The following is a 14467-nucleotide window of genomic DNA, read 5'->3' as shown; positions in this document are numbered from 1 at the left end:
TCTCCTCTCTGATCTAACCTCCACAAAGATGGAAGAGTCTTCATAAGGAACAAAGCCACCAACACAAGTTCCAGCCCCATCAGCTCTCATCTGACCTTCCTGAAGTAGCTTCTTACTTGGTCTCCCTGTCTCAAACCTCACCTGATTTCAATCCATACTCCACCGCGCTGCCAAAGTAGTTTTCCTAAACCGTAGGTCTGACCATATCACCCTACCTATATTACCTCCAAGATCAAATACAAAATCCTCTGGCATGTAAAGTCCTTCACAACTTGGCCCCTTCTTACTTTTCCAGGCTCCTTAACACTTCATTCTCCTTCACATACTCTGTGATCCAGCTACACTAGCCTAACTTGATGCTTCTCCTATACAACACACCATCTCTTGTATCCATGCTTTTTCACTGACTGGCCCTGATGCCTGCAAACGCTCACCTTCCTACCCTCTGACTCTTAATTTCCCTAACTCCCTTCAGGATTCATTTCAAATCCCACCTTCTGCAGGAGGCCTTTCACAGCTGCTGGTGGCTTCCACTCTCAGATTATCTTCCATCTATTCCATATATATTTTGCATATATCTGGCTATATGTAAGTTCCCTGAGGACAGGGACTGGTTTTGCCTTTCTTTGTACCCGAAGTGCTTGACCCAGCACGTGGAACATAGTAAACATTTAATAAATGCTTGTTGACTGACTGACTGAGCAATCATTGAGCTACTAGCAGCAAGGCAAACAATAAATTATCCATATCTAAGCAGTTCTTGGTGACCTTGACAAAGGGAACGTTCAAAAAGTTAAAAAAGCAAGTGTGATCAGCACTTAGAGACCATGACCAGAAAAATCCAGAGCCAGGCAACATACCACCAAATCAAGGATTTCTGCATAGCCCTGAAGAAGTAGGTCAACATTCAAAACAGATCTATGTTGAAGGTTTTTTTTCCCCTTAATCTAATTAATTTAATAATTTGAACCTTAAAGTTCAATTAATTGCAAATGTAGGATTAGTTGATTTGTTATACTTTAAAGATACACAATAATTTACCTTCTTAGTTTTGTTTTTTTGTTTGTTTTTGTTCTTATTTTTAAGAATACCAATAGAATCTTAAACAATTCCTTAAATCTGGGTCCACAGAAAGTACAATTGATTTCCTTTTGAAACGAGAGAGAACAAAATAAGGTTGGAGTAAGAAACCAGGCTTTTATCTCTATTTTAACAGCCTGAGTGACCCTGGGGGAGTACTTGGGTCTGCAGGTGCCATAGTTCCATGCTCAAGCTAAAGAACAAGAGGATAATAAGTAAAATCCTTCACAAACAGCAAATGAATTGAAAAGCTACGAGAAAGCACAACAATAATGAGACTATTCAAGCTGGACTACTCTCTATTTCTCTATCACCATTCACTTACTTTGTATTTATTTCCATTCATTTTCTTTATATTTATTCTGTATAGACTTATATATAAACTTGTCTCTTCTTGGAATGTAAACTCCTTGTGACTGGGGGATGTTTTACTCAACGTCTTTGTATTGCCAGGGCCTGAACTTACTAAATGCTTGTTGGTTGATTGATTGGTTGAGTTTTATTGTATTAGTTCACTGATTTTCTCCCCTTGCTATGAGGCACAGGTGAACTATTTGTAATGGGAGATGAAACACATTTGAGGTTGCCTAAGTTCAACAATTCCTTGCAGAGCTAACATTAAAAACTCAGTTGTCTTAACATCTAACTCAAGCTAAGGTAACCTTAAAAGCTCCACCACCCAGGTGGAGTCCCAGGATCACCTCTGTTTGCCATCCTCTAAACTCACAGGCTTCATATTGGAAAAAGAAGGCCACCTGCACCCCAATAATGGCACCAAGTTTTAGCCCTCAGGATGTTCACTGGCCTTCTTTTGTAAGGCTCTGACATATGTTAGGAAATCACATTCTCTCTCAGACTCAAAACTTCTGATTTGGGGGCTGGACCTGTGGTTTTACTGGTATAGGGAACTCCTAAAGAAAAAACTCACCCTACCAGTCTGAATCAGCAGCTAGGCTGCAGCTTCAAGAGTTGCCCAGGGTAGTCACTGAAATGTCAAAAGACTTGCCCAGGGACACACAGCCTGTATGAGTCAGAGGTGGGAGTTCAAGAGGCAGTCTTCCTGACTTCAAGGCCAATTGGCTCTCCACAGCGATACCAGACTGCCTCTACTCAGAATCAAAAGCGTTTACAGATAACAAAGAGACAGGAAATAACCCACCTGCTGGGGCATAAGATCCCACTCCACTGAGAGGAAAAAGGACATCAGAATCACCATGAAGCACCTGCAGGGGAGCCCAGCTGTGCATCTGTGAAAGGCAGGTGTTGCCATCCAGGGGCCTAGGATTGTGAAAGAATGCAGATGTAAAACAGATCTCCTAACTCCACAGAGGGCTTGCATGATAACCACATCTATTTATCAAGCTTCTCAGAAAGGTAGTCAGGATATGTCAAATCACTGTAACATGCAGTGACAATTTCAAATGGAAAAAATAACAACATGGAATAAATAGATTATAAATGCCAAGAGAACAAGGGCTGTTTTTTATTTTTTTTACTTCTCACTGTGGTATTCATCAATGCACATCTTGTAAGTGAGCAATTAAGAAATGCTAATAATAATGACAGCATCATTTTTCCATTTTGATGACAGAAACTAGACTTGTTCCATGCCTATCCTCCAACTCCCCACATAGAACATTACTTATATATAACCTGAGTAGTCATTACTCTCTTTGGTCAACATAATCTCAGGATCTGAACTCAAAAGATTAAAATAATAATAATAATAACCTGAAGGAGTATGAATGTCCTTGGTCAAGAAATATTTTCCAACTTTGGGCCTTTTGTTGTAGTGTGTTATAGGTAGACTCTTACCACTTATGGGCTAGGCCTGCACAGTAAGCAATAAGAAAAAAAAAATTCTTCTCCAATGTCCTGGTAATCTACATATAAATTGGGAAGGGGTGACGGTGCCTGTATTCTGAATTATTGGCCAACAGCTTGCTTTTCTTTAGCAAAACAGGTATTTTAAAGTCTTTAAAATGAACCTTAATAGCATTTCTACTTCTCTAAAGGGTGTCTAAAATTCAAAGATGTTTTCTTCATCTGGTCTGTCTACTAATAATCCTTTTACAAACACCCATCTAGTGTGGCAACTAAACCACTAAATTTAGACTAGCATGTCCATATTATGGGACCATTCACTTGGCTGTTGGCTTATCAGAGGACCTAGCCAAAAATAACGTTTGCTGAACTATTACATTTTTCTCCTCCTCTTTTTCTAGGATAGTTGTGAAGGATTTGTCAAATGGTCCACCTGTGGCACTCTGGAGAAAGAGATAACATTTCATTCAAGCTGATGAAGGACCACTGGCACCACAGCCACCTCTGAGGATATGTACGGTCACACTGGCTTGTTTGTTTTGTGTTTCTACACGTCACAATGCCAGCCAGCTTGACATAGGGCTCCCCCTCTTCAATCTTCCAGTCTCTCTCCTTAGCATAATGCTGGAGCAAAAAACGAACTTCTGGGACAAGGGGGGGAAATCTGATTATGATATTATGTACAAATCTAGAAATAAAGTTATTTTTCTAGGCCATAGAATAGAAACATTAGTTCCCAAATCAGTCAAATTAAGAACTACAGGAAAAATTAGGGACTTTGAAATAAAACAGAAATATAGCCTTAAATTGTGGGAAAAGGGGAATACAGGAAATCATCAATGCAGCAGTAGAAAGAGCACTGACTTGGAAGTCAGAGGGACTAGGTTCAAATCCCACCCTTGATATCACGTAACTTTCATCAAGTCTCTAAATCTCCCCAGGCTTCTGTTTCCTCATCTATAAAATAAAGGAGTCCCTTCGAGCTCTAAATCTAGGATTCCAAGATTATTATGTGACATGTAAAGTCATGTGGTAATGTGCTTTTTCAGTCCATTCTTTTCATATTTTATTATTAATAGTAAAAAGAGAGACAATGTGGATAAACAGATAGAAAAACCAGCTGGGAACCAGAGAGTTTCAAGTTCCATATCTGGTACTTTCTAGTTGTTTAAACCTAGGCATTCACTTAACTCTCAGTGACCCCAAATAACTCTTGAAAACTATAAGAAGAGTGGGCAGACCCACTGGTAAGGAGTGAGGAGTCTCTTTAACAAGAGACATCAATTATATCAATTAAATAATCCATTCAAATAACAATGGTATTCATGATAACAATAATAATAATAGTAACTTATGTTTGTATAACTCTTTATAGTAAAAAAAAAAAAAACAACACTTTCTCAAATATTATCTTGTTTGATCCCAACTGCCATGCTTGATGTAAGTAAGTAGTTCAGGTATTTTCATCTCTATATGACAAATGTTAAAACTAAGGCTCAGAGACAGTAAGTAATGTTAAGAGCCACACAGCTAGCAAGTACTAGCCTGAAGAATTGAAACCCGATCTCTTGCCGAGGGAGGTGCTCTCTTTCAGGGCCCTGCTGTGTTGGGGATATGATGGGCTATGTTGTTCTAGTCTACACAGTGAAAAGCATGATATACATTATCCTTATGTAGTGATGGTGATGATGTAATGCATTAGACTAATCATGTGGAAGAAAAAAAAGGTTTAGGTTACTCCCGCCAGGACTCGAATAAAGTTACATCTGGTTCCTAAGCCTTCAGTATTTTGCAGCAGTTTAGTGGTACAAAACACAAGGTATTAAACAAAAACAAAAACCAAAAGAGCCTCATGTCAAAACACATTGAAAAGAAATACCAAATGTACTAGTTGACACTCTTTCCTTGGTACAAACCTACCCTCCCCCTGCCTATCCAGGAGTGACAACAAATTAAGAGATAAAAAATAATATTAATTAGCTAAATAAATAAAAATAAAAAATTAAATACAAATAAATAAGTAAAATAATTAGAGTTCTTTACTAATGACAAAATGCTTTCCATCCACCGTATCATTTAATAATCAAAATGGCCCTGTGAGACAGGCAAGAAAGACATTTTTCTCATTTTATTCATTAGGAAACAGAGGCATAGAGCAATTAAATGACTTGTTCACAATTATACTGCTAGTAAGTGACAAAAACAGGAAATGAACAGAAGTCTCCTGACCCCAAAGTCAATTCTCTTTCCATTATATCACATCTGCTTCTAAAGAAATCTGACCCAAATAAGACAGCAGACAAAAAGTGACACATTTCCCAAGAATGTCAAAGTATCCACCCTTAAATTTTTAACAGTAACCTCAGAATATGCTCCTTTAGTCTTTTTAATTCTCAGGAAAGTGTAAAGACAATTCCTGCCCTCCAAATCAAAATACTTGAGATGAACTGAGTAGCACTCAAAGAAAAGGAACAGCTTAGATTCTTATCTTTACCAAATGTTTTAAAGAGCAAATGAAGACTGACTCTGAAGTACTTACTCAACATGGAACTTCTTTCTTTAAAAAAATAAAATCAAACTTACTTCTCAGAAACCTCCGTGTGATCTTCCATGCTTTTTTGCCCAACTGGTTTTCCATAAACTTCATCTTCATTTTCATCAATATCTTCATCATCAATACTCTTCACATCCAGCTTCTGATATCCATATTCCCCATTAAAAGACATAGAATCAATTTTCCACGAGTTGCTACTCTGGCTTCCATTAGAATTTGGTCCAAAGGGACTTTCAAAAGTGGACATGATATTAACTGATGATCGATCTGAATTCTCTTCTGAGCTTTCTCCTGTTCCACCTGTCTTTTTAAAAATGTCCCCAAAGTTTTGCTCATCTTCCTCATCATCAAATGAAATTATATTAGTTACCTTCTTTTTCTTTTTCCTATCCTTTTTACATTTTACATCTGTCAAAAGAAAAAATATATTACAAGAAAAAGTCTTCAGGACAACTGAAATACTACTATGTCTTATCCATGGCTTGTGACAATTCCCTAAATCTTCTGGGAAAAAAGCACACAAACATATAAAAACAATTTTAAAAAACCTAGATGATTCAGAACCAAAAAGTCCCTCAAAGGGTTATTTAATCTACCCTTTTACCTCCACAAGGATGAACGTGTAGCATAGTTATTAAATAATAAGGCATTCTTTAACAGAATATATACATCCAATGAACACTGTCTTCCAAAACAATCATCCTAAGAAACTATATACTTATCTAAACAATACTATCATTACTCAAAACATCTGGGGAACTTCTCCTTTTAGGTTACCTTATGGGCTAGATTACTAGCTTTGTAAGAAAAATCAATGTTCATTATATTATCATCATAGCATGCTCTTACTCTTGCTTCTACCAAAAACCAGATTTACCAGCTTTATCACCCACCTTATCCACTAGATTTGGCTACAAATGATGCTTGATCTATTCCAAAAGGCAAAAGGCAAAGATGTACTGCTCCTAAAGACATTTTTCAAAATATGCCAAAGTCTCTAAAGGCAATTCCTAAAGAACTGTTCCCCAAATGTTTTAAGAAATAACAACATATTTGGAATAAGTACAGCACCTCCCAGACTATAGAGCAGGGACTACAGAGCAAACCTCAATTGGATATATAAATTCTAGGCTGCTTATTTAAAAGATCAGTCATATTGCTTTGTGCTTCATACATCATTCAGAAAGGTGTGTGTGTGTCCGTGATTCTTTTAAAATCTCCAGTAAAGAAAATTCTATGTTCTGGCTTATTTGCTAAAAGAATCCTGAACATCAAATCTCAGGTCAGAAAGGCTGGGGAATAAACTACCTTTTAAAAAAGTCAATGTTAAATATTTCCAGCATCAGAAATGGTTTAGCTATCAGAAAGATAAACCCATGACAAAAAAAACCACATATTTAGTCCATAAGTCATGAAGTACATATATAATTGGAAATTCCAATATGACTACAGTTAAGTTTTAAGAACCACAGAACACCAAGAATAAGGGACTCTAAATACATGAGGGTCCTGAATTCCTGATCCTGATCATGTGATATACTAGATTGCCACCCTCTCCAATAACCTAAAGGAAGACCATGAAATTTTCAAAGAAAAAAAAATCTCAAAGCGTAATTAAAATATCCAGGGAAGGGAAAGATTGAAGGGGATATGGGTATATCTGAAAATTATGGATGTAAAAATATAAAGTATCAATAATTTTTAAATAACATGTATGTATACGTAAAACACATATTAATCACAGCACTTTTAGGAGAAAGTCTAGACAATATCAAATAAGCAAGAAGAGAATGGCACAATTACAACAAATTGGGAGCCTTGGCCCATGCATTCCACATGAATTCTTTTTACATACAATGATTTCCCAAATGATAATTCTAAAATAAACCCAATGGCTAAAGCAGCTTTTTACCAGAATACCGTAGTATAATTTATGCCCTTGATTTTCACTACAAAGAAGGACAATTTTTACTTCAAATCCTTCTATCTAACCTCATATTAGTCTCTGATGCCCATCCTCACCAAGATACTTACCAGCATTGACATTCCTGGATACAACTGGTAAAGGGTCAGATTCCTGATCTGGTTTGATTAGGATGGAGACAGCAGTAGATGCTGTGATCTCTCGAAGAAGACTGCTCACACCTTGGGTGGATTCCTTCAGCAAGGAGGTCACATTTTGAGTAGATTCCTTTAGGAGGTCAGAGACAGTTGGAGTGTACTTACTCTGCCCATTCAGGTCCTTGTTGTCGATATTGATCGCAAAGAGTATAGAATTCAGACCTGATGATGAAGAAAAAAGGACTGCTAACTGTAGCATTCATTCCTAAGCACACATCTCTAAATATAACAATAAAGAAAAGCAAGAACTTCTACCCAGGCTACCACCTGCATTATAATTATAGAACATACATTTACCTTTAAAAGTTATTTTTTTAAATATCTCCCCCTAAAGTGGAATTAATATATCCTAAGCATAGAAGCAACTGAATCCCCTCTACCTTGGCTTTCAGCAGCTATAGCCAGCCCACTTCAGGCCTTACTTCCACCAGTATACTGTTAAAATAGCTGCAAATAAGAAGCAAGAAGAGGAAGACACTGAGGCTAAAATGATTTCCATCCATATGACCTATGTGTGCAGGCAAATACTGATCAAACACTAAAATTTTCAGTTTATATAATGGTCTGCCTTAGACTCCATAATATGTGGAAAGTGTAAAGTTTTTAATGTATTATGAAAAGAAACAGTAATTAAAGGACTTGGATCTCTCTTCTTTATTTTAGTTGCATTAACTTCTGAGTTTTTTAAAAAGGAGCTCTCAAAAGACAAAATGACAATTAATTTGAACCACAAAAAAAGAGTGAGATAGCATGCTATATCTACTACATTATTTATTTGCTACGTTACTGAATTCTTGTTTAGCAAACTAAGAGTTGTATTTCATTATAGGAAGGAAGGTCAGTAACAAATGTGTTCTAGGTCACTGAAGAACTGGGAATATTCTCAATATTCCTTCCAATTAAAAAGAAGCTATTAACTTCATTTTTACAACTTCATTCAGGCTAACTGCCACCTTTTCTCATGCAAATAATTACAAGTGTAGAAAAGCCTTTAAATCAGGATCTATCCACTACTGGCTTTAAGACCAAGGCTTACCAGCTGCCATGGTAGGGAGCATGCTAGACCGTTCTTCATCCATCACAAACGCCCAGTCTTCATAGAAAATGCTGTCAAACAAAAGAGAAATGCCAAACAATCTATGGTAGACTGCCTGTTTTGGAAGCACTTTGAGAAAAGGCTATTTGATTCTATTAATCAACTAAATGAATTAAAAGAACACCTTAGAAAACTCATTTTAGAAGTTCTTATGTATTATAATTCTTGCTAAAAGTGATATTGTACATATAGAGGTATCTGATGGATGGTAGGTTCTATTAATTCAACAAAGGATAATTACAGAATCTGCAACCTGTGACTTCCTGGCTGGTCTCTTGGGAGGCCAAACCATAAAGAACTAAAATAGATATTATATGTAAATACAGTACTTATAGAGTTTTAGACTGAGTCCCAGATATAAGGGTAACTACCACGCAAAAATTCCCTCTGAGACAGACTAAGACCCAGAAACCACAGCAGAATTACAAATGTGCCTACTGGTTCTGCTAATTGAAGAGGAATAAATAGAGAAAGCTGCCAGAGACCTCTACAGGCTCTTTAAGTCTTTTAATAAACAGTTCTAGGGAGAGGGGCAGAGAGAGAGGGCAACCTGTGATTTCATCAGTGTTGGCAGCCAAGTAAGGAACTCCCTCTACCAATTCGGATAAGAACTTCCTCTGCAACTTATTATCTACAGTCTTATAATCATAGAGAGTGGCCTGGGCCACTGAGAAGGGATTTATCTAGAGTCACAAAGCCAGTAAGTGTCAGAGGTGAGACCTGAAACCATAGGCATCCTTACTCCAAGTCTAGCTCTAATTTCACTACACCAATGTGAGGTGCGCTCTCTCTCTCCCTCTCTCTATCTATCTCCATCTCTCTCTCTCTGTCTCTCTCTCTCTGTCTCTCTGTCTCTCTGTCTCTCTCTCTCTACCCCTCCCTTTTTCTCCCTCCATATATGTCTGAGTATGTATGCAAATTTCACACATACATAATATAATACATATTCATATGCAATATTTCAGAGCAAAATCTGAGTACCAAAAAACCACTAAAAGAGTCTACGAGGCATGTGTAGCTCTCAGGAGGACATATGAGTGCTATACTGGTTCAGCTCATTTAACTTAGCCCTAAGGGACATAAAAAGCTTAGGTAAGACAACGTCTCTACCCTCATGGAACTTTCAGTCAAGTACCAGGATAGATACAAATACAGATAACGATACTACACACTATTTCACAATAAGGATATTGTTGTTGTTGCTGTTGTTCAGTCATTTCAGTCATGTTCAACTTTTTGTTACCCTATTTGGGGTTTTCTTGGCAAAGACACTGGAGTAATTTGCCATTTTCTTCTCCAGATCATTTTACAGATGAGGAAACTGATACAAACAGGGTTAAGTGACTTTCCCAGGGTCACACAGCTAATGTCTGAGGTTGGATCTGAACTCTGGAAGGTAAATCTTCCAGACTCCAGGCCTAGTACCCTATCCACTGCACCACCTAAGGGTACTAAAAATACAAAACAAAGTGTTCTGACAGATCCACAGAAGATTGTTGTTGGGCTGTGGAGGAAGGCAAGGTCACAGAAGACTTCAGGGAAAGTTTCAAGGAAGAGGAAGAATCTGAGCTGAGCTTTAAAGGACAGGCAGTATTCAACAGGTTAAGTAGGAAAAATATTCTAGCCACAAAGGTGAAAAAGGATAAGGTGGGAATAAAGAATATCCAATTTGACTAAAATGTAGAGTGCATAGTAGAGAATAACTTAAGAGGAAGCTGGAAAGATGGGGTAGCACCAGATTTTGGAGGGCCCTGAATGCCAGGCAAGAACTTTGAACATTTCTAGATATGCCATACAGAGCCAATGAAGTTGTTTGGTGTTTTTTTTTAAACTGTGGGATGATATAATATGATTCTACTTCCGAAATTCTTTCATTGCCTTCTTTCCATTCTGCTACCATCCACTTTGGGCCTTGGTTACCCCTCAATGAGAGGTATTACAACCTCTTAACGAGCTTCCTAGCTCCCTAGCTCCAATTTCTCCTATAAAATATATACAGATTAATCTTCCTAAAGGATAGCTCTGATCATTCAACTCCTCCCCTCCCTATCCCCATCAACTTGAAAACTTTCAGTCACATTTCACTGTCTAGGAAATAAATTCCAAATCCCTTAACCTGACTTAAAATTAATTGTGATTATTTTAAGAAATTATTCCAATATATCAAATTGAATTTAGATCTACAACTCTGCCGATTTGTGATAACGCAAAGGGGTAGTGAAAGATTAGTATATTCCTCCTCGTGAGAGCAATAGATGGGAGCTTAATAGATCTTCACCAATCTTAAATCCAAGCCATTTATTAACTCTTTCTTATATTTAACCTCTAAAATAAAAAATATATATATAACGGAAAGAGCTGTGGATTTGTAACCAAAAGGCCTGGATTTGAACTCTGGCTTAACAATTTACTCTGTTGTATAACCCTGGATAATTCAACTTCTCAGGAACCTCACTTTCTACCTCTGCAAAAGTGGAATAAAAATGTCAGACAGCCTCCTGCACTGGAAGGTTAAAGGGATTAAAGAAAATGTGTATGAAGTCCTTTTGAATGATAAAACATAAGAAAAATGCCAGCTACTATTGCTAGCAATGTTAATAGGAATATTAATAAAACATACAATCTATAAGGAAAGGCAAGGCATGAGACTGTATACAAAACTGTCTCTTCCCTTCTAGTTTCTAAGAGTAGGACATTTCAAAATAGCTCAAATTAAACTGTCAAGGAAATAAAAGCCACATTCACTTCTGAAGAAAATGGTCTCCCCACCTAAAAGCCCCTGGGCTGTGTCCAAGAGCCAAGCCTTCAGGACACCCCCAGAGAATGCAGGGTCTGTAGGGCTGCTTCAGGCCACTGGCCACTCAGTTACCTCAATCTAATTTTGTCAGCCAGTAGCATGTGGATGTAGCGCTCCAAGGAGTGTTCGTTGAGGGCACAACGCAGCCAAGCTCGCCCTCTTCCCACATCAGTGCTGATGTTTCTCAGAGAGTAGAAGCGCTGTAGTTCATGCTTATTCAGGACTTCCTTCACATAGTACCAAAATACAGGCTCTGCAAAAGGTAAAGGACAGAACCATCATCATTAATGATGCCTAGAAACACTCAGTCAGGTACATTCATCCTCCTGTGGGACCTAGGTCATTTCGGTTACATATTAACTTATGAACTGTATAATCAGTCCAGTCACACACAATGGCATTCTTTCCACAGAATGCCTCTCTTGCAGGAGAGGACTGGTCAGAAGGAATTTGTTATGTATAATGCCCAGGCTACTTAGCCAAAAAGTTGTTTTTAAATACACCTGATAAACCATCTATCCATTCATCACACTCTAAATCAAATGACTCTATCCAGCATAGCCAGTCTGTCTAGAAATTGTAATCACCTACTACTGACCTTGAATGCAGGTGAAACATTTTCCAGCATGTTCTCACCCTTCAATTTAGGAAACTGCTGACTGCTACACAATTTTTCTATAGCTTGTCACCAGCGATGCTTGAGATGATAAGAATTATCCCGGGAGGATTCCTTTACCACTGACAAATCTAATGCAGTATATTCAAAGTTCAGTTCACCCATCATTTAATTCATGCAGGATCCAAAATTTAATTTAGGAATTATGATATTGTATACACTGTTATCTCTTGCATTTAAAGGTTGAACTAATTCCAAAAGTAGGCAAAGACTTATTGATGACCAGGACCTCTGAAATCCAACTTCCAAGGAAGAGAAAGAGACAGAGAGAGAAAGAGAGACAGAGAGAGACAGAGACAGAGAGAGAGAAGAGAAGAGAAGAGAAGAGAAGAGAAGAGAAGAGAAGAGAAGAGAAGAGAAGAAGAGGGGAGGGAAGGGGAGGGAAGGGAGGGGAAAAAAAGGGGGCCAAGGATGTTAGGTGGTTTGGTTGACAGTGGAGAGGAGAGGAAGTAGCTCCAATGTGCCCTCCTCCCAAAGTTACATAGTAAAGAAAACCCCACCACTTGCCATTCCCATAAAACGGAGTAAATCAGATCCTCCTGCCTCAGAGAAAATACACTGAGAACAAGTTTATAACACTACACTACATTGTCAGCAGTTCATGAGGCCAATGATCAAATTCTAATCCAGATGCAATGGACTGAAGTGCACAGAAAGATTGGCAAAGCAGACCTTCCACTGAGGGGTCATGGATAGTACCTTAAAATATGTGGTATTGTAAAAAAGGAAAAAAAGTCCAACCCCCATGCCAGATTTAGGGAGCAGAAATGATGTGACACACATTTAACTTCTGTATTCTCCATAGCACAATGCCTTGTACATAGTTTGGACTTAGTCAAAACAAATCACTTTTATGTTTCACTTCATGGTTACAATATGACAATTTATTTGATTCGATTTTGCAAAACTTAGGTAACTATTTACTCTAGTAGATATTAATATATAGAGTTTAGCCTATTTAAATATGGAATACAAAACTGTTGTTCCTTTCTGATTTACCATTCAAAGAAAAAAATACATATAATAAATATAAAATGTATATGTGCATTATAAATTCATATATATGCCACAATATAAAATTAGTATTATATCAAGGAAAACATGAAGAAACAGCACAGCTGAATAACCTTACCAATATCCTTAACAAAACCTGAGATCAAGATATACAGTAGAAACATTTCTCAAATTAACAAACATGGAAAGGTCCTCAATCCTTGTATATGTATTCTCCCACATTAAAAAAAAAAATCTTTCTATACTACAACCTATTAACTTGTTTCTTTCTATCCATTTAGTTTCTGGTAACTTTCCAAAGAGTTGTCTTTCATTCAAATTAGCATGTATATTTTACAATTACTGACATTTTCTTTTCCCACGTTAATATAATTCTTTATTAAGAAAATAGAGGAGAGAATTCCTTTCTTCTTGTTAGCAACTTAATTCCCCAGTTAGAAAAAGGATTAAAAGAAACATAAACTCCTAAATGCAAATTAAGTATCCTTGTATTCATTGATCTAGACATTTGCTTTCCTTCATACCCAGAGAATGGCTGTTAACTTTCATCTCCTGGGCACCCCTAGGCCTTATCACTGGCACCTAGGCCCATCTGTTCAAGGCCACTATTCAAAGAAAATGCATTTATTAATTTCTCTTGCCAGTTCCATTCTAGACCTAACTATTGGGAGTTTCTGTTCCCTGGGTAGTATCTTCTGTCAACATGTCTTTGAAATGTCTTCCTCTAATGTATTTGTATTTCATTCTTAGTCTTTTACTCAATTTATTCCCCCCCTTAGTAAATGATTACTCCAATTTCAAGCAGACTTTTCAAAATGTTTTATGGGCATTTTTTTTTCACAACAATCACCTCCTAATAAACTCTTCCCTACATTTTCCTCTTCATTCAAAACAAAAAGTCATCAACCATCTGATACAGCAACCCCACAAAACAGAGTGTGTAACATTCTGCATCTATAAAACATTACTTCTCCGGAAACAGAATCATATTCCAAAATCAGTCCTTTGGAACCAATGCAGGTCATTGCATTTGAACAAAATTCTGTTTTTGTTTGGTTTTTTTTTTTTAGTGTTATTTTCATTTATATTACTGTATTCATTGTGTATTTAGTTTTCCTGATTCTGCTTTCACTATCTATCAGTTCATACAAGTCTTCCCACATTTCTCTAAATTCTTCAAATTTGTCATTCCTTACAACATAATGATATGCTATAATAGTCATATATCACAATTTGTTCAGCTATTCCCCAATGAATACTAGTTTTGTTTATAGTTTTTGCTAGTATAAAAAGTATCATTTTAAA

At 37.1% G+C, this 14467-nt stretch overlaps 1 protein-coding gene across 4 annotated transcripts in view; it reads right to left on the bottom strand.

Annotated features, from left to right (window-relative positions):
• The window catches only part of SNX29 (sorting nexin 29), a 636216-nt gene that overhangs the window by 559951 nt on the left and 61798 nt on the right, over positions 1-14467 (bottom strand). For 2 of the 4 annotated variants that reach the window (XM_027839088.1, XM_027839089.1), the window contains 5 exons: positions 11545-11725; positions 8616-8686; positions 7493-7741; positions 5488-5866; positions 2240-2358 (listed from right to left, as the gene is read on the bottom strand). In XM_027839088.1, the coding sequence (XP_027694889.1) occupies positions 2240-2358; positions 5488-5866; positions 7493-7741; positions 8616-8686; positions 11545-11725 (999 nt within the window). The other 2 variants (XM_027839091.1, XM_027839090.1) reach the window with 2 other exon arrangements.

The sequence above is a fragment of the Vombatus ursinus genome, unplaced genomic scaffold (assembly GCF_900497805.2).
Source record: "Vombatus ursinus unplaced genomic scaffold, bare-nosed wombat genome assembly UNPS02014832.1, whole genome shotgun sequence".
In the NCBI taxonomy this organism is placed as follows: domain Eukaryota; kingdom Metazoa; phylum Chordata; class Mammalia; order Diprotodontia; family Vombatidae; genus Vombatus; species Vombatus ursinus.
Note: the sequence above shows the minus strand (reverse complement) of the source record. Positions and strands in the feature narration are given on the sequence as shown.